At 36.6% G+C, this 18950-nt stretch overlaps 1 protein-coding gene across 1 annotated transcript; it reads right to left on the bottom strand.

The window, feature by feature from the left end:
• LOC110795340 (phospholipase A1-Ibeta2, chloroplastic) lies at positions 1–1794 on the bottom strand. Its single transcript, XM_022000351.2, has one exon. It carries the CDS (start codon positions 1697–1699, stop codon positions 65–67), a length of 1635 nt encoding a protein of 544 aa, XP_021856043.1. The 5' UTR covers positions 1700–1794; the 3' UTR covers positions 1–64.
• Positions 1795–18950: the final 17156 nt, after the last annotated feature.

Below are 18950 nucleotides of genomic sequence, written 5' to 3'. Positions count from 1 at the left end.
TGTACAAATATTTTCTCCCGCTTTTTTTTTGGGGAAAAAACAATCGTTTTTTATTATTAATAATTCATGTCGAAGAAGGACTAGGCAAACACTTAGACATGGACACAACTCCATCATTCTCAATTTTCAAAGTCAAGGACTTAGCCTTACTTGTATACAATTTCTTCACATTCGAACCTTGTTCACTCAACAACTTAAACAGGCTCCGTTTAGCATTGGGCCTAAACGGGCCATTAGATGCCATAAACCCGTCCACCAAGTGCAAGTACGCTTCCAAGTCATGACAGCATGCCACGTCAGCATCCGGTCTCAAATAAGGTGACATTCTTGTATCAACCCTTAGTTCCGTACCAACGTGGGAGTAAGATAACGGTAAATTGTTGCTTAAGAAATCAAGAACACAAGCTACTTGTGCGTTATCCATTAGCTTTTGTTCAAGCTCTTCACTCATGAATACTCCTGGAACTCTTGTGATCACGTCTTGGTTGTTTACTATCCTTAGCACTTTTACGTTGTTAGCCTTTATACGTTCGGCGAAGGCCCGGTTTCCTACCCGTGGGCCCCCGAAGGAGAAGACCGCCACCGGAGGGACATCCGGGGCGCACGTGCTAATCTCGTCGGCTACTAGTACGGCTAGGGCCGCGCCGAGACTGTGTCCTGTTATCGTGATGCTAAGGGTTTCTCCTTTGTAGGTTTCTAATAACCGTTTGATTTCCAACACAACTGACTCGGCTAAGCTAAGGGTGTGTTCCCCTTTGGTTCGGAATAAGCTAAGGAACCCGCATTCCACCTTGGGTTGATCTTCGTTGGGTCGGGTATTATCGGGTTCTTCCATTGGGACGAGTAGGGCCCGGAAATTCTCGGCCCATTCAAGACACGTGGCGGTTCCTCGTAGGGAGATGACAATGTCCCTCCTTCCCATCCTAGCAATCTCACGTTCATCTTGGCATACTGCCACGTAACCGACGCAGCTAGATCGCTGCGTCATCCACCCTAGATCGGGTGCAACGTCATCCACCCATTTGGGTAAGCCAATAGATGACGTTGCATAAAGACTTTTCGTTACCTGATATGACTTATCAGGTAACCCCACTTCCCTCCACGAATTGATCCCCTCCACAGTTGTGGCGGGGTCAGAGTGGAAGGATTCGTATGCGGCTTGGATAAACTCCCCGTACCTAACCATCTCTCGACGAAGATTCTCGTCGAGAGGGTCAAGTAATCCGGCCCAATCCCGGCTTCCGTGGTACTCCCTCCACCGCGCTCCCAAGTGGTTTCGGGGGGAGTACTCGGGCTGACGGTTCAATAACAGTTGTTGGATTCGGGTCAGGCGACGAGGTGACATTTCAGCTGCTGCCTCAACAGCCCGGCCCGGTATCCCTTCGGGCCAAATATGAGCTAGATCAAGCCCATTTAGGAACCCCCTACCGCGGCTGGTATCGGGCTGGTGGTTGTTACGCTCAATGGGCTTGATTGGTCGTGGTGGCAAAGGTGATGCTGTTTCCTTTTGTAGGAGCCTTTCAAGGTTTGAGAGGTGAGTCTTTGTCTTCTGATTAGCTCTTTCTTGAACATGAACGGCCCGAACCGAATCCCATAAGCTGGGCCTCGAAAGCGGGGATTGTTGGGCGCACCGAAACCCGGCCCGTTTGAAACTGTGTGATTGAAGGAAGGATGATCCAATTTGAGCAACTTGTGCCATTAATTTTAATGGCAAGAGAATTTAGGAGAGAGAATATAACAAAGTGGGTTTGGGTTGGGTTTGTTTGTTAATTAAGTTGTGTTGGTTGAACTCTGAAGCGTCATTTGAATAGAATGAGAGGGGGTATATATAGAGCGCCAACCACTACTGATTTCCGTTGAATACCCTTGGAAAATATTTAAAATTACAGTCAATGCCATGGAGTAGTATTATAAAGAGTAACTTAAATTAAATAAAATTAAATTAAAAGGGTATAGTTGGAAAACGACAAGGATAAAATTTGGACCTATTCATGTGACCAATTTGAACACTATGGACGTGTAATCGCGTGAGGTGAACCGAGTTGAAAGTCTGCTGGTGTAAAATGATCCGGTTCAACAATTGACTAGAAAATTCGGTTTGATTTTTAATTGATTGACGGCTCTGCCCTCCGCGAGTTCATGACTTTATGTTATTGACCATCATAATTTAAGAGGTTGGTCGTTTATAAATAAAAAAAATTGGTCAAAATAGTTTTCTATCCATTCTCATTAGATATAATTAATCTAAACTAGCGTTTATTACTAGTAAATATTAGGGGCAGTTCGGTATCACTGTCAGTTTTTTATTTTTTGGTTTTAAAAGTTATATGCTTTAGCTTGAATCATGAATCAGAAATTAGTTATACTTATAGTAATCATATAGATTTTGAAAACTGTCAACAAAATATTAATTGGAAATTATTTTTTGTGGTTCTAATATTTTGATTTTTAATTTTGTAAAAAACAGAAAATTAAAAACAAAAAACGATACCAAACGGTGCATAAGCCATTCTTATATAACATGGGCAACGTTGATTCATGTGGAATTTTGGCTTATCACCACAACTCTACTTACCTACCCAAAAAACCCTTAATATTTCTAAAATAATACTCCGTAAATAATTCTTGCATGGCAACTACTTTGTTGGAAAAATTAGTAAAAACTTTGAATTTTGAATGAGTTAGTGTCAATAAGTATCAATTCAAGTCAAATAAGTATATTGATATGGATTTTTAAACTAGTTGTCTCACAATTGTAGGCATTGAATTACTACAAGATATCAAGTATGTTGAAATATGAAAGAAACATTCATACTTAATTTCATAGATAACTTGAGTACTTTTATTTTTACAAGGAACTTTTATTGCCAAACACCTCATAGATTATGTCAATGAGATATATATTCACACAAATATCGCTTAATTAATTAATTTATTTATTTTGTTGTTTGAAAAATTCTTTAGTTTTGGTCTTTAAAACTTTGCATGCTTGCAATAAAGGGAGTAGGAAATTTCTTGGTGCAAAAAGCACAACAAATGTTAGTTAAAATCGTAAATTCAATAAAATTAAATTGACAAATTTGGTCAAACTAAAATCTTTGTATAATTTTCTTTTTCTCCTAATTTTGAAGAGGTGCAAATAAAGGAATAAAATTTCCACCAACCTAAAAGTTAATACGAAAGGCTTTGCGCAGTAAAGTTCATTTGTTTGAATTTCTTAATGGGAAATGTAGTACGTAAAGAGTATACCTTTGATGTAAAATTGTGACCCAAAAAGTCATTATTTTATGTGAAGGATTATTAATAAAATGAACAATTCTCATACTACGTCTCAAGAGTTTAGTAGTTTACCTTTAAAACCAGCTTCTTCTTTTTCTCCAATGTTTTTTGACATAATCATATGAATTTACTATCTCTGTTTTAAAAAGATCTTTACACTTATTATTTGCACGGACTCCGATGTAATGTTTAACCGTTAATATATCCAATTATGTACGACAAAAAAATTATAAAAATTTGATGTTTATAAAATACATTATGAGACGAATCTAACAAGATATCTCATGATAATTTTTTATAGATATAATAGTGAGAATTTATGGTCAAAGTTTTGATTATTGGACACGTTTTTCAAAGCATAAAGAACTTAATGATACTATGCGGTAGGGGTGTAGATGGATTGAGAAAAGTCCAAAGTCCAATAATCAAGTCCAGTCCAAACTTATCGGACTGAATCGGACTTGAAAAAAATTGGATTGGACTCGGACTCAAATTTCTAAGTCCAATTATTTTCGGACTGGACTTGAACTCAATCTTTTGGGGTCCAAAAATCCAATTAAGTCCAAAGTTTTAAGATTTTATTTATAGATAAACATATGTAATATAAGAATTATTATAAAATATGCGATTGTTTGGGACTTTATTATGTGCAACAAAAAACAACCAAATATTACACTCCACATAAAACCCATAACCCAAATATATTATATTAACCTCTTTCTCATTCGCTTTCTCTTGTCGGATGTGATGGTTGATTATTGAGCTTAAATATATTTTTAAAATATATTTTTTTAAGAGCTGGAACATTTTTTGCCTAAGTCTTTAGAAGTGTAAAACATATTGTTATTTTCAATTATATATGTTACTTAAAAGCTATGGAGACATGGAGTATTTATTTTCCTTTTATGGAAGAGTGACTTGTAGTTATAGGTGTTAAGGATTACATCTAAATATTTAATACTCGTATATTTTATTCCTATTTTATTTTGTGTGTCAAAAGTTAGTTGGTAACAGTATTATTTGCATATATGTTCGAACCATTTGATTTTAATTCATTTTAAAATAAATAAAAATGAAGTTTATTTTTTCCAAAAAAAATTCGAATCGGATTGGACTGGATTTGGACTCATGAATTTTTTTATGGATCGGATTGGATCGGATTCGAAAAAAGTTTGGATTGGACTCGAACTCAAATATCAAAGTCCAAAGATTTATGGATTGGATTTGGACTTGGCAAAGTCCAATCCAGTCCATCCAATTTACACCCCTACTATACGGAGGTAGTACGTGTTATAAACTATAGTAATTTTCAACTTTATTACGAAAAAGTATTTTAGGAGTGAGATACTCGATCTCTCATTATTTAAACCTTATTTGGTAAATGACTTTTCTCTGTTAATTTTTTAGACTTTTTTAATTATTTGGTAAAACAATAAAATTATGTTTTGTAAGCAGCTTTTTTAACCAAACTGAAAAAGCAAGTAATCCTTCAAACATTCAACAAATAATCCCATGAAAACAACCGGTCTAATCGATCTGCCAATAAAAACGTACCAGCAGCTAACAACCAACAAGTAATTGAAACAGTAATTGAAGTATTGAATTGTGATTTCAATGTCTTCAACAAAATTGAATTATTGTACGTAGTAATTAGTATGGTATATAATGTTGGTAAACATCTACATTCTCATGTTGGATCTCTATGTCTTCAACAAAATATTGACTAGCCATTTAACATTCTCTCAAAAATTATTCGGAGTAATTATATATAGAGAATTTTCATGAGCTAACTTTTTTTTTTACTTGCTCACAATTTACCTTGTGGATTGAAAAAAATTACCTAGTACCCTGGTTTCATAATTGTATCAGGTGCCCTTATGGGCCATGGCTATGCTATTAAATTAAATGAAAACCTCTTTTTTTTTTTCTTTTTCTTTTTTTTCCCTACCACGAGGAGTTTTCACCGCTTTCGACGAGTGGACTAATCTTCCGCGGGGGTTTGCATGGGTACCTCGATGGACAACATCCCTCCCAGTTGAGGTTTTTTCCATTCCCAAGGCTCGAACCCGAGACCTTGATTAAGGAGCAAGAGACTTTTAACCACTCATGCCAACCTCAATTGGTAATAAATGAAGACCCTTAACGCCGAAGACTAACCATATAATCTTCCAATTTTGTTGGTTACTTAAGTTATAATTATCGCATCACTCTCTATAGTCAAATTGTCCGTAAGAAAAAGAAAATTGTCAGAGGACCAACTCAACCAAAAGCTTAAGTTGTGGATGCAACATAAGCCTCCCCATACCTAGCGCGAAATATTCCACTTTAAAAGGAGGGGTGGATGATTTGAACCCTTGACTTTTGCGTCACGTAGGCTCTGATACCATGTCATGGGACCAACTCAACCAAAAGCTTAATTAGCTGATGGTTGAATCCCCAATATTAGTTTTATACTCTATCAAAAATAAACCCTTGAATTGATGCACTTTCACGCAATGCTAAAATTAGCTATGTAGATACGTAACATCATCCTGTTAATCTACTCCGTATTTCTCAGTGTCCCCTTCGTATGATCTGAGTTATGACCACCGGCCACAAAAAAATGATACTTTAGATGATAAAACTCGGCTAACAAAGTCTCAAAGAAAAGGACAACTACTAATGTACGTACGTAAATTTCATCAATGAAAGACTATAAAAGTTAGTACGTCCTTATCCTTCCGACCATCTTTAAAGAATTACTCCCTCCGTCCCGGAATACTCGACCCGGTTTGATCGGCACAGAGTTTAAGGGACTTGAATTGACTTATTTAATTTAATAGGTAGTAGTTGATAGCGGGGTGTTATTTTAATGTAGTTAGTGAGAGGTGGGTTAAGAGGTGGGGTTGGGGGAGAGTAGAGGTTGAATTTTTTATTATTTTTTGTATGGAGTAGGGGGTAGGTGGGTTAATAGGGTTGGAGTGAGAAATAATATAATATTGTTAGAATATTTCCATTTTTAGAAACAGGTCAAGTATTAAGGGACGACCCGATAAGGAAAACAGGTCAAGTATTCCGGGACGGAGGGAGTAACACTGATTAATTAATAAGGCCAAAACTACGACAAAAATGCAATTAAAGTCACTAAAAAAAGGCCACATAATTGAGCTTTGCTTTATTTGCTTTTTAATATTTTTCTACACAATTAAACAATCAGGCATGTATAACATGTGCTAGTGTGTGTGCACTCGTTTTTGCTACTTCCATACAATTGCGATTAGTCACTATGCCCGCGTCTTGTAAATAATTGATCCTTAATTATGTAAGTCAATTCTCTCCTTAGAGACTTTCACAGTGTCAACTTATTATTTAATTTCTATATTTAGCTTAATTTAGTATAACTATATATTGTTTAAATAACCAATTGTTTGTTGGTTCAGTAGTGATTGAGACTGAACTTAGTAGGGAGGACCCGTATTCGATCTCCCGCAACAACAATTGGGAGGAGATTAGAACCTATTCACCCAGAACTCAGCCCGAATCAGAATTAGCCATAAAGGTGAACGTTCACCTTTAATTTAATCATGCTATAAAGGTTAACCGGATGCTAACACACGCAAAAAAATGTTTAAATATCGGTAATAATATTATGTTACATGCACAGAAGTACGTGTCTCTATGCTTGGTCAATTAGGGGACAATAATCAGAAGGGTTTACTATAGTAATGTTTGATTAAGAGACATGTAGCGCGAATCAGGAACATAATTAAGGTACTACCTTAATTTAATCATGCTATATGAACAAACTCACGATGAACAACAGGAACAGCGGAACAGCATATAGTGCATAGATTTTGTGAATTATGATCCATATGAGGATATCAAAAAAAAAAAAAATTGTCTACTGGCGAAACCAAAAAATGATTGTGGAATGATAAGAATTACCTGTCAAAATTTATATGAATTAAACAAACTATAAAGACAATGTGTTATCAATGATAGGAGTAAGTTCTTATAAAAAACGGTTTGACATTTAATTTAATTAATTGTTAGATCAGTAGATCACATGTCACATTACTCATCTCGTAATAATTTATATAATCCGTATTGTTGACCATGATATAAGTCCATTTGACACTTAAATACTCTGTAAGTGTTGGACGGACTGATACATACATCATCGCATCTTATGTGTGATCAGCCACACCATCAACTTGATGGTGTGACGCGCGCAATTAATATGGAGAAAGTTATTGATGGGTGTTACTTGATTTTCTATTCTGGTGTTACTTATACATTGTATTCGCTGTTACTTTTCTTGTTTTACTGCAGTTTCTTCAATTTCTTCAATTTCATGCTAGAGGTTCCTTGTATAAACTTGTGTTACTTGATTTTCTATGTTGGTGTTACTTATATATTGCATTAGTTGTTACTTTTCTTGTTTTATTGCAGTTTCATGTTAGAGGTTTCTTGTATAGACCGGTGTTACTTGACTTTCTATGATGATATTACTTATTCGTTGTTATTTTCTTGTTTTACTACGATTTCTTGAATTTCATGTTCGAGGTTCCTTATATAGACTGGTGTTACTTAACTTTTTATGTTGATGTTACTTTTAGTTATTGTAGTTTCTTCAATTTCATGTTATAGGTTCCTTGTATAGACTGGTGCTACTTGACTTTCTATGTTGGTGTTACTTATACATTGTATTCGCTGTTATTTTTCTTGTTTTATTGATTTTTCTTCAATTTTATGTTAGAAGTTCTTTGTATATACTGATGTTACTTTATTTTCTATGTTGATGTTACTTTATTTTCTATGCTGATGTTACTTTATTTTATGTGCTTTAAACGCGTTGGGCTTATTTATAAGTGTGAACACATCATCAAGTTGATGGTGTGGCCGATCACATATAAGACTTGAGGCTTATATACATATAGTGTGTGCGTGATATATTATCCAATTGCACCATTTTTTTTTAATTACTTCGCTCTCACATAAACAATTAAATTATCACGTACCAATAATCCAATTTACACATTAATTTATTCATTTTCATGTACTACCAGCAAACATAAGTGTTGTCAATAAAATGAAGGGATTATTAAGTCATGGTGGGAAATAATAAAGTAGTCCTAGAGAAATGAGGAGAGGGGAGATCCATTATAAAGTGAAGTAATGTACTCACGTCTATTTTAATTCTGAAATGAGTGTCATTGCCATCAATTCATTATATTTGTGATTCTTTGTAATTTAATGTCCGGAAGCAATGCATGTTATGTATTGGGTGGACACCATTTTCTGTTCACCTTCTTTAAATTGAAAGTATATGAAACGTACAACACATGCTAAAAAAAAAATGGAAAAAAGAGATGAATTGACACTACTAGTTTTTATCTTTGATGGAATTTTGCTCCAAAAGTTAGAGGTCACTAGTATTCCGGCCTTTATACAAACTAAAGGGAGGTTTATGAAATAATCCTGTTTTAAATAATTGTCGTTTTAATCAATATCTTCAGTTTATAAATATTGATCCTTTATAATATAATATCAGTAAAACTTCCACATTGGTATTATTTCAATGGATCCTTTATAAATATAAATAAGTGCCCGAAAATACCGTTTATTATTGTGGAATTAAGTGAGAATTATAAATATATACAAGTATATAGGAAAAGAGAAAGTTAGAGTATTTTAAAGAAAGAATCAATAGAAATAGCATTTTCAAAAAGAACTTCAACAATTATGTACTTGATTAATAATTTTAGTTAAAAGACAAAGAAAATATCTCACCCCTTAAATCTCTATTCTATAAGGGAAGAGCTGAGGACGTTTACGTAAAGACATTTTTGGTGTCCCCTATCTCAAAGACTAAACTACCCTCCCCACTTTCACAATTTTATTCAACTCAAAATTTGATTATTTAGTGATTTCCAGTCAGTAACAAATCAAAAAGCTTTAATTACTCCGTCGTTTCAAAGCAAAGAAGCAAATCAAAGCTTATATTAGGAAACCCACATATATTACGCATACATATTCTGGAGAAGTCAAACAAAATATATCACAGCTTTAAAAATTACGCAGCAATTCACGCACAAAACAACCTGTCAAATTTACAATCCCAGAAATCTCTCATTTTCTCCAAATAACACAATAAAGTCAGTCAAAACGCCTAAATCAAAGAACAATAAAGGCCTTAACAAAACGCCTAAAATCAAAGAGCAGTAAAGGTCTCCATAATTTCACAAATTAATTCACTTAGAAAACGCCTAAAATCAAAGAGCTTTAAAAGCCTCCAAAATTTCACAACTTAATTCAACAAAACGCCTAAAATCAAAGAGCTATAAAACCCAATAATTTCCCCCAAACAATTAACGAACTAGACAAACTAATACAAAAAAACACACTATAAATCTTGGAATAATCGCCATCGCCATGCCGAGGGATACCATCTCCGCCATTTTCTTCATCTTCTTAATCCTCTTTTCTCTCAACACTTCTATATCGTCACTTTCGATCTGGGGTTCCGATTTCATCGGCAACCTTATCCTCCATTGTTTTCGCAACTGGTAAAACTTGAATCTCCAGAATCTGTAGAAATTCGATTGAATTGATTTGTAGGTGGTTGGTGGTTGTGCCAATTTTGTTGTTGTTGTTAGTACCGACAAAGAGGAGAGACTCGAGGGGGTGAGTTAGCAAAATAGGTGAGAGATAGGAGGGGATTATAATCACCTTGCTTCAGATATGAGGAGAGAGACTAGAGAGCAACGAAATGTGAGATAGGTATGATTCTTTGGATTCTCCGTCTTTTAGTGAAACTAGCAACCACAATTATACCCGTCAAAGGTACAGTCTCCCAAATAAGAATTCATGGTAAACTTCTTAATATTATATTATGAGGGTAGTTTAGTCAAAATCTAATAAATTTGTTAAAGTTCTCTAAAAACCTAAAAAGGGGAAATGTGAGATTAGGGGCTTTTATTTTGCGCAAAATACCGATGTCACATAAACATACGGAGTATATGCAATTTGTTTAAAATATAGCCACAGAAAGAAACCTTCGTGATATTCTTAAATTACTCCTTATTATTCAGTGACTATCATTTTTAAATTTATTAATTAAGTATCTAAATTAATCCTTAAGTTATTGTTACGACTTTTCATATTTAACAAAAGTGGTAATAACAATACAATATGATCTTGCACAATAATTGTTAGATTATTTAACTACCGAAATAAAATCATTATTTCAACGGGTTTTAATTTACTCTAACTATATAATCTTCTAAATTAATTAGCTCATTATAGTTAAACATTAAAATATACTTTTTTACATTTATGCAGTCTAACTGACGCAATCGGGGCATGGAAAAAGTATTCTCAACCTTCGGAAAGCAAAGTTTTTTTTGTGGGTGCTACATCCACCGATTGGAGATTTTAATCATGATTCTTATAATGTTAGTTATGTGTTGCACATGGATGGGCGGAGGAGTACATTGCGAGGAGAAAAAAGTGAAACACACTATTTTTTATGTTTTTAATTACTTTACTTTGGTACAAGATTTTTTTTGTTATGTAAGGACATGAGTATTACACTTTTACTATTTAGATTGCAAGTTTGACGTTTTATATGCCATCACTGTTTTAAAATATGAAATTTGTGAATTATGTTTTAGTGCCTAATATTTGTTATGATTAGTTATAATTACACAATTTTAAGTTTTTATAATATTTTGCACGCATTGCGTGCATATAAGACTAGTTATATATAGTGCAAGTGATAGAACAAAAAATTTATTAGATGATATTGATCGATAGAGTACAAATTCATGTTTTTATTCACTGCTCTAATATTATACTCCCTCTGTCCTTAATATATTGTCCCATTTGTCTTTTTACATTCTTCAAAAATAGGACATAAAACGTAAATAACTCTAATACATGCGTAAAAATTATAAAAAGTTCATATTACGAAAATATATATAAAAATGAATCTAACAAGACTCCATATGAGTACATTTTTTTTAATAGTTTAGTGAGAATCTATTATCAAAGTTTTTAAAATTTAAACCAAAAAATTAAAACTGAATAACTTTTTAGAGACGGAAGGAGTAGATAATAAAATTACTGAGCCCTTATATAATATAATTGAGATTTGGTTGACTTTATAACATAAACTACTATTAAATGATTTGAAGTAACTAATAAAATAACAAATATAATAACACTGACAGCTTGTGAGAGCAATTATGAATTGTTGGAAAATGAACACCAAAATAAACAATAATTTCTTGAAAAATAGTCAAGAAGATGATGATGTAGTGCTTATATAGTGCTGCTAAAATGGTAAGACTACTGCCCCCTCAAAAAAAAAAAAAAAAAAATGGTAAGACTACTATAAGAAGATTGAACATGTGAGACACGGCTATGAATTTAAACACACGGTAATGTGGACGATCTTACCGAAATTAAATGGTCGGAAAACATAAACTAACACTAGTTGTAAATCATACTTTTAATTTTCTACATGAGTCCATGTTTGGAAATTATTTTGTTTGGCTACAAAGGGACATCACACCTCAGTTTGGTTAGTCGACTTGACTTTTTTTTTTCTTGAATTGGTAAGGAGAAAAACTATACGTTTATACTGAATCAACACCTTAATTAACTCTCACATGTTGATCAACTCATCTATGCAAGTCAACACTTGAAAGTTTAGGGTAGATAAGAGAATCTCAACTCTAAGTACAAGCAGATGATTAATCTTGAACTTGTGAAAAACGTTGAATTGCCCGTGATAGTCTAGCTCGCAGTGTCTCTTACGTTGATAAGGTGGATTACCCGTGGAATTGGTTTATTGAATAATAAAATAATATGAAATCATGTGAGTTCGCAAAACTACTATTTGTCATATTGAATTAAATGGAAGGCATCTTTACAGTTACAACAAATCTACCAAAAAAATCCAATAATGTAGATCTTCTAAGTGAAGGATGTTTATATTTGATGCAACTGGCCTTTTATAAGACTGTCTAAAACACACTTGACTGTCAATCTGTACTCAATACTTCAACAGTATGCTAGTTGCGTTTGAAGTGAGTGATGTGTCATGTGATTTGACGGTAACAACCAAAAACTCTTTTACAAGAATTTTATATTTGATTTAATTTGTTACAGTATATTGTTATGGGTCGTTTTGTACGACGTGAGGTCGACGCGGGAACAAGTGATCGCTTATCAGTCTATGCCGGTCCCTAGTCAAGGTTGGTTCCTATAATCAAGGAGGCATTATCTCCACCACTTAACCTAGTTAAACCACACATAGCGGTTGCTTGAAAGACAAGGTCAAATTAGTTGGAGAGTATCAAGGGAGGTGGAGGAGATCAAGGAACAATCACCAGCATGATTCTCTCAACAATGCCACACTATAATTCAGTATAAATACCACCATCAAGTGAGACAAAGGGGACAACTGATCCACAGTGGAACTCTTACTTTCCATCATCTATTTCCTCCATATAACTACTTTATATCTCCTGTGAGTCTACGACTTATTGCTGCTACCTTTTCCATAACCCACCAAATGAATCCAACTACTATTATTTATTCACGGCTTCTCCCTCTTAACCTATTGATTCTCACAAGCCTACCTTCCTAACAATACCTATGCCCTACGCCATACACCATCATTAGAGGATTACCTTCTCCAATGACCATTATTATTGATCCGTCGTCCATTCAGTTCATCCACTCATATCTTCTACGCTACCTTATACTCATGTATTACTACTAGATATCTATTTACATATGCGCGAATATATAATGTACTTGTACTTAATATGGCTCTTTACGCCAGCAACTTAGTGGATTGGTGGACTCATGGCCACCCGCGATTTTTATCCCTTTCGGGTTTTCCGCGTCACCATCTCTTGTCTCGTCCCTCTTTATTTTCGCCCTTTATTTCTTGTCATTTATTTACTTTATTTAATCTAGTCGTCTATGTCCCAACCAAAGGTCGTCCATACGAAATTTGGCATAAACAGTTTGGCGCCGTCTGTGGGGAGATGGCTAGATTATCTTCAAACACATATCCACAAATATCCTCCCAAACACAATATTTGACCCACTTGCGCTCACCAATAAAGTTACCGCCAGGCGAGGGATTGTTGTCATACTGTGTCGCCACCATGAGATGGAGCTGCGTCAGGGCACATGTCGTCGACATGACAGGTGTCGTTGACGGGTCAGGTGTCGTCGCGGGTCAGGTGTCGTCGGCGACAAGTTAGGTGTCGTCGACGGGTCAGGTGTCGCCGACGGGTCAGGTGTCGCCGACGGGTCAGGTGTCGTCGACGGGTCAGGTGTCGTCGACGGTCAGGCGTCGTCGACGCGTCAAGTGTCGTCAGCAGGTCAGGTGTCGTCGCCAGGCTCGTTGGTCGATGGAATATGGTATGACGTCAGGGTACATGTCGTCGCCAGATCAGGTGTCGACATCAGCAGGTGTCATCGCTAGAAGTGACGCGTTGCAGTGGTCGAATTCAACCTAGATGATGCATATCGTGACAACAACGACACCAACGCTTGATGACATCGAAAATAGGTACTAATATTTAACTCTAATCGTTTGGCCTCGTTTTCGAATACGTGACAGGTTTTGGTCTAGACGTCACGGACCGTCATGCAGATGTCGCCACAAACAAGATACAATATGAGTTGTCTCATACCTTGACAAGATCTCGAGACGATTTGATCACTTCACGTCGCGAAAAGTATGGTATAAAACTCAACCCCAGTGATTTTGATTTAAGCTAATATTGTTTCTAGTCTTTGTTGTCACTAAAACAGATGCGAACACGTGACGTCATCCACCAATGACATGACATCAACATAGTTTCGTCTAACGTCACCTCCATATCAGTCGACGACGTCTCCACAAACGAAGGCCACAAATGGAGATTCAACAACAAATTGTCGGCAATACTAGATTTTGTGGCTAACTTCAGTCCAAGTATCAAATAGGAGAATTTGTAGTTGTCCTGAAGTCGCCACAGGGGAGCATATAGTATACTCTATCTCATTTAATTTTCATATAGTATACTTTACTTGATTTGCTTTTTATATAGTATACTTTGCTTGTTTTAATTTCCAAAAGCACTTTGAAATATATGCTATACGTTGTTATCCCACTTTTTGTACTAACGTCGTCACCACTTGTTGTTTGATCATGTCGTGTCGCCAAGTATTGTCTTGTCTACAGGTATATTGATGTGTCGCTTGGCTAGGTCATGAGTACATCAGGCGACCGACGTTAGAATGCAGGTGACAAGGTATTGTCTTGTCTACAGGTACTGACGTGTCACTTGGCAAGGTCGTGAGTAAAGCAGGCGACCAACGTTAGAAGGCCGTGAGAATATAGTATACTTTATTTGATTTAAATTTCATACGATATTTTTGATGCGATTTAATTTTCGAAAATATCTGAATTATTATTGCCATGTTGATGCATGTCGCTTGTTATGATTTAAAGTTTAGTTAAAAATAAACTCTTCATATGAGAATGTGGTTATATACAAGATGTTAGCCAGGTACATGACATCGGGGGCTCAACATCAAATGACTATTCACACAACCGGACCCAAAAAACATAACACCTCAAAGTGACTTCCCACATCAACATTGCCAATCCTACAACACAATCACCTCTCGAAAAATTAACCTTTCGCCATCACACTTTCCATGTCATCATATTTTCACCCCACACCAACATCAAACCACTTGACATCATAAACGCAACGACGTGTCCTTTTCCCATGTCCTCATCACCAAGTTCTTCATCAGCACATCATAACGCGTTGTTACGACAACATGTCACGACAGCAGGACGCGATCAGCCACACAAGAAGATAAGAAATCATTTGGCATCAAGTATGACACATAGAAATAAATATCTAACATTTTTTAATTTCTTTGGTGATAGTGTTACACGAGGTCACGACACGACATGAGGTCACGACGGCACAACATGACGCCATGGCAGCAAGTCACGACAGCAGGACACGACCATTCCGGTTACCACCATGACGACAAGAAGTTTCTTGTCGTTAAACATGGTATGTAGAAGTAATTATCCAACATCTTTATTTTAAAATTATATTTCTTCGTAAGTTCGCCAACAGATCGTTGATACATGAATATCAATGGGGGCTAGAGGTACGAACATACTTTCGAAATAAGTTATCTTTTATTTATAATATATACGTATTGTCGCTGCCATGTACATCGCAGATCGTGAGGGCCATCAACACAATCGAATGGTATGAGTGACACAATTCATTTATGTTAATTAATGACGTCAAAATTTTATAAATTAACACCTCATACCACATTGAAATTTTCTCGCATATCATCCGTGACAACTATTTTTCATTCACTAACGACATGTCCCGACTATACGCGTTAGTATGTATGACAACAAATTACCTTGATCATGACGGTATGCCCCGACGCCACGAGATGGCAATGACCGATGACACGACGCCACCAGCCTCTACTGAGAAAGCTAAGGAAATCGGAATGTCGAATAATCATCATCAATGACCATGATGACACATGAGTAACTTCTAAACTATTTTTCACACAGTTTCTCATTTCAATTCATTCATTGTTGTTCTCTTGTATTAATATGTCTCGTATTCAACATTCATCAAGTTAACTAATAAATTATTGCATCGCACCATGAATATCTCGATTTCTCTAATGACTAAACCATTTTATCAAATTGTTTCGAGGTAATTTGACTTGACAGGACGTTTAGAGGTTGCATCATGCTGGCACGCATGTACGACGTCAAATATATACAAACGTCATCATATCTGTGGCCGACTTCAGTCATGATATCTTCCTAAAGCCGCCACAGGGGGGCAAGATAATACATACTCCAGTTCAGTTTAATATACTTGTTACAACTTTGAAATTTAACTAACGATGTGATACAATTTATTTTCATGGTGATCTTGTCGTGAGATTTTGGTAACAGGTACGACGCTAAGACAAATGTACAAACATTGGGGGCTCAACCACTATCACATGTCGAAATAGGCGGATAAAGAGAAGTCATTGGGTTTCCCAAAGACGACAAGTGATAGGACGTCAACCGATTAACAAGAAAGGATCAACCAATAAGTCGACCAACGTTAGAATGGACAGTGTCAAGACCAGCGATGTGTCGACCTCATTCAACGTGACGGGACGACGCCAGATGTGACGACGGTGGTACAAGCGATGACAATGATCTCAGGAACGAAAACAAGATCGTCGACGAGAGGTGTCACGACATCAGGACAATGCTGCTGATTGTAGAATCTTCATCAAGGGACAGTCAGCGACACGACGTAATTTCGTTACACGAGCCCATATTAAGTAATATCTAACACTTACTTCGTGCGTTAATTAATTTATTACATTTTTCAAGACACTGCGATTAAAGTTCAATTTCAGTTTTTGTTATCTGTCGCATTGAATATATCTTTCCAAACGCAATTATATTATATTTATGTTTCATCTTATTTATTTGAAAATCAACGCTAACATCGCATCAATCGAACGTCCACCTCTACCTTTTCTATTCTCTACAGATCACTTGTTGACGATATCACCAACGACAACAGCAACGAACGACATCATCAGAAGACGACATCAACGAACGACGCTATCAACTACAAGCGACAGCGTCTCCATGGTCATGACCCTTAAACTTATTGGATCCCAACGACGACATGTCGCTTCTAAGCGCGACCACTACAGACGACGCAGGTACTATTTATGTGCACATAACTTTGTTCTTTGAGTACCTCACAGGTGTCATCTATTCCACAGCGAACAAGAGACAGCGTAAACAAAATTTTAAGCTAACGACGTGTATGCACCCTCGACGCTTGTCCAAACGCCTAACCAATCGCCAAATACAAAACAGAGAAACACACGTCTTTCCCCCTCAACACTGACGACAAACAAAGCCGACCCAGAATGCTCATGTCCTACTTAAACTGTTGTTATGAATATCCCATAGGCTAAAGTCTCCTTCCATAGATTGCGCCATCCAAACATCTTATCCCTTGTCCTCGTGTTATAGGAAACCTCAAAACCCTTCGACTCTTCTTGACATTTGTCATAACGTTGCTTCGAACCATCCACTTTATTCACCTGTAACTTCAACTCAGTCGTCTGCTACCTATCCTCACATGACATTGCAACCGTCTAAAACGATTCGACCATATGCCCACTAGACGTGACTTCCTTCTCTAAATTCTTCGCATGACTACGAACAAAAGAAGAGGCTCATATCGCCTGCCTACGATAGATGTCACACAACAACGAGAGACTAAGATGCAACAGTTGGCCATGACGCCCGTAAACATCAAACGACAGACTAAGATGCAATAGTTGGCCATGACGCCTGTAAACATCAGACGACAGACTAAGATACAACAATTGGCCATGACGCATGTAAACGTGAAACGACGGACTAAGGCACACGACAGTTGGCCGTGACGCCCGCAAATATCAAACGCCAGACGAAGATACAAAAGTTGGCCATGACGCCAGATACCCGACTAACGTCATGTCTTGACATGTTTTCGCACAGGTTTCTTAAGAATTACATTATGTTGTCTTACGCTCGTTAAGAAAAACGATTCTTTCACAAGATGCCAGGGTTACATCTAATTAAGTTGAGGACACCAACGGCCACATGAAGACACCACTGTACGCATGACGACATCAAGTGCTGTCAGAAATCATGGATGACACCAGGTAGCGACGTCATTGATCAAGGTTAAGTACGGAAGACGACGGACAGACCGAAGACAGTGACGATTTAGCGTCGACAGCAAATGAACGTGGTGACAGACTTTGAAGATTATTTTCCTAACTTCCAGCTCGCTCCAATTAGGAAAATGGGGGCTATTGTTATGGGTCGTTTTGTACGACGTGAGGTCGACGCGGGAACAAGTGATCGCTTATCAGTCTATGCCGGTCCCTAGTCAAGGTTGGTTCCTATAATCAAGGAGGCATTATCTCCACCACTTAACCTAGTTAAACCACACATAGCGGTTGCTTGAAAGACAAGGTCAAATTAGTTGGAGAGTATCAAGGGAGGTGGAGGAGATCAAGGAACAATCACCAGCATGATTCTCTCAACAATGCCACACTATAATTCAGTATAAATACCACCATCAAGTGAGACAAAGGGGACAACTGATCCACAGTGGAACTCTTACTTTCCATCATCTATTTCCTCCATATAACTACTTTATATCTCCTGTGAGTCTACGACTTATTGCTGCTACCTTTTCCATAACCCACCAAATGAATCCAACTACTATTATTTATTCACGGCTTCTCCCTCTTAACCTATTGATTCTCACAAGCCTACCTTCCTAACAATACCTATGCCCTACGCCATACACCATCATTAGAGGATTACCTTCTCCAATGACCATTATTATTGATCCGTCGTCCATTCAGTTCATCCACTCATATCTTCTACGCTACCTTATACTCATGTATTACTACTAGATATCTATTTACATATGCGCGAATATATAATGTACTTGTACTTAATATGGCTCTTTACGCCAGCAACTTAGTGGATTGGTGGACTCATGGCCACCCGCGGTTTTTATCCCTTTCGGGTT

The sequence above is a fragment of the Spinacia oleracea genome, chromosome 6 (assembly GCF_020520425.1).
Source record: "Spinacia oleracea cultivar Varoflay chromosome 6, BTI_SOV_V1, whole genome shotgun sequence".
Lineage (NCBI taxonomy): Eukaryota > Viridiplantae > Streptophyta > Magnoliopsida > Caryophyllales > Amaranthaceae > Spinacia > Spinacia oleracea.
This window is presented reverse-complemented; position numbering and strand designations above follow the sequence as displayed.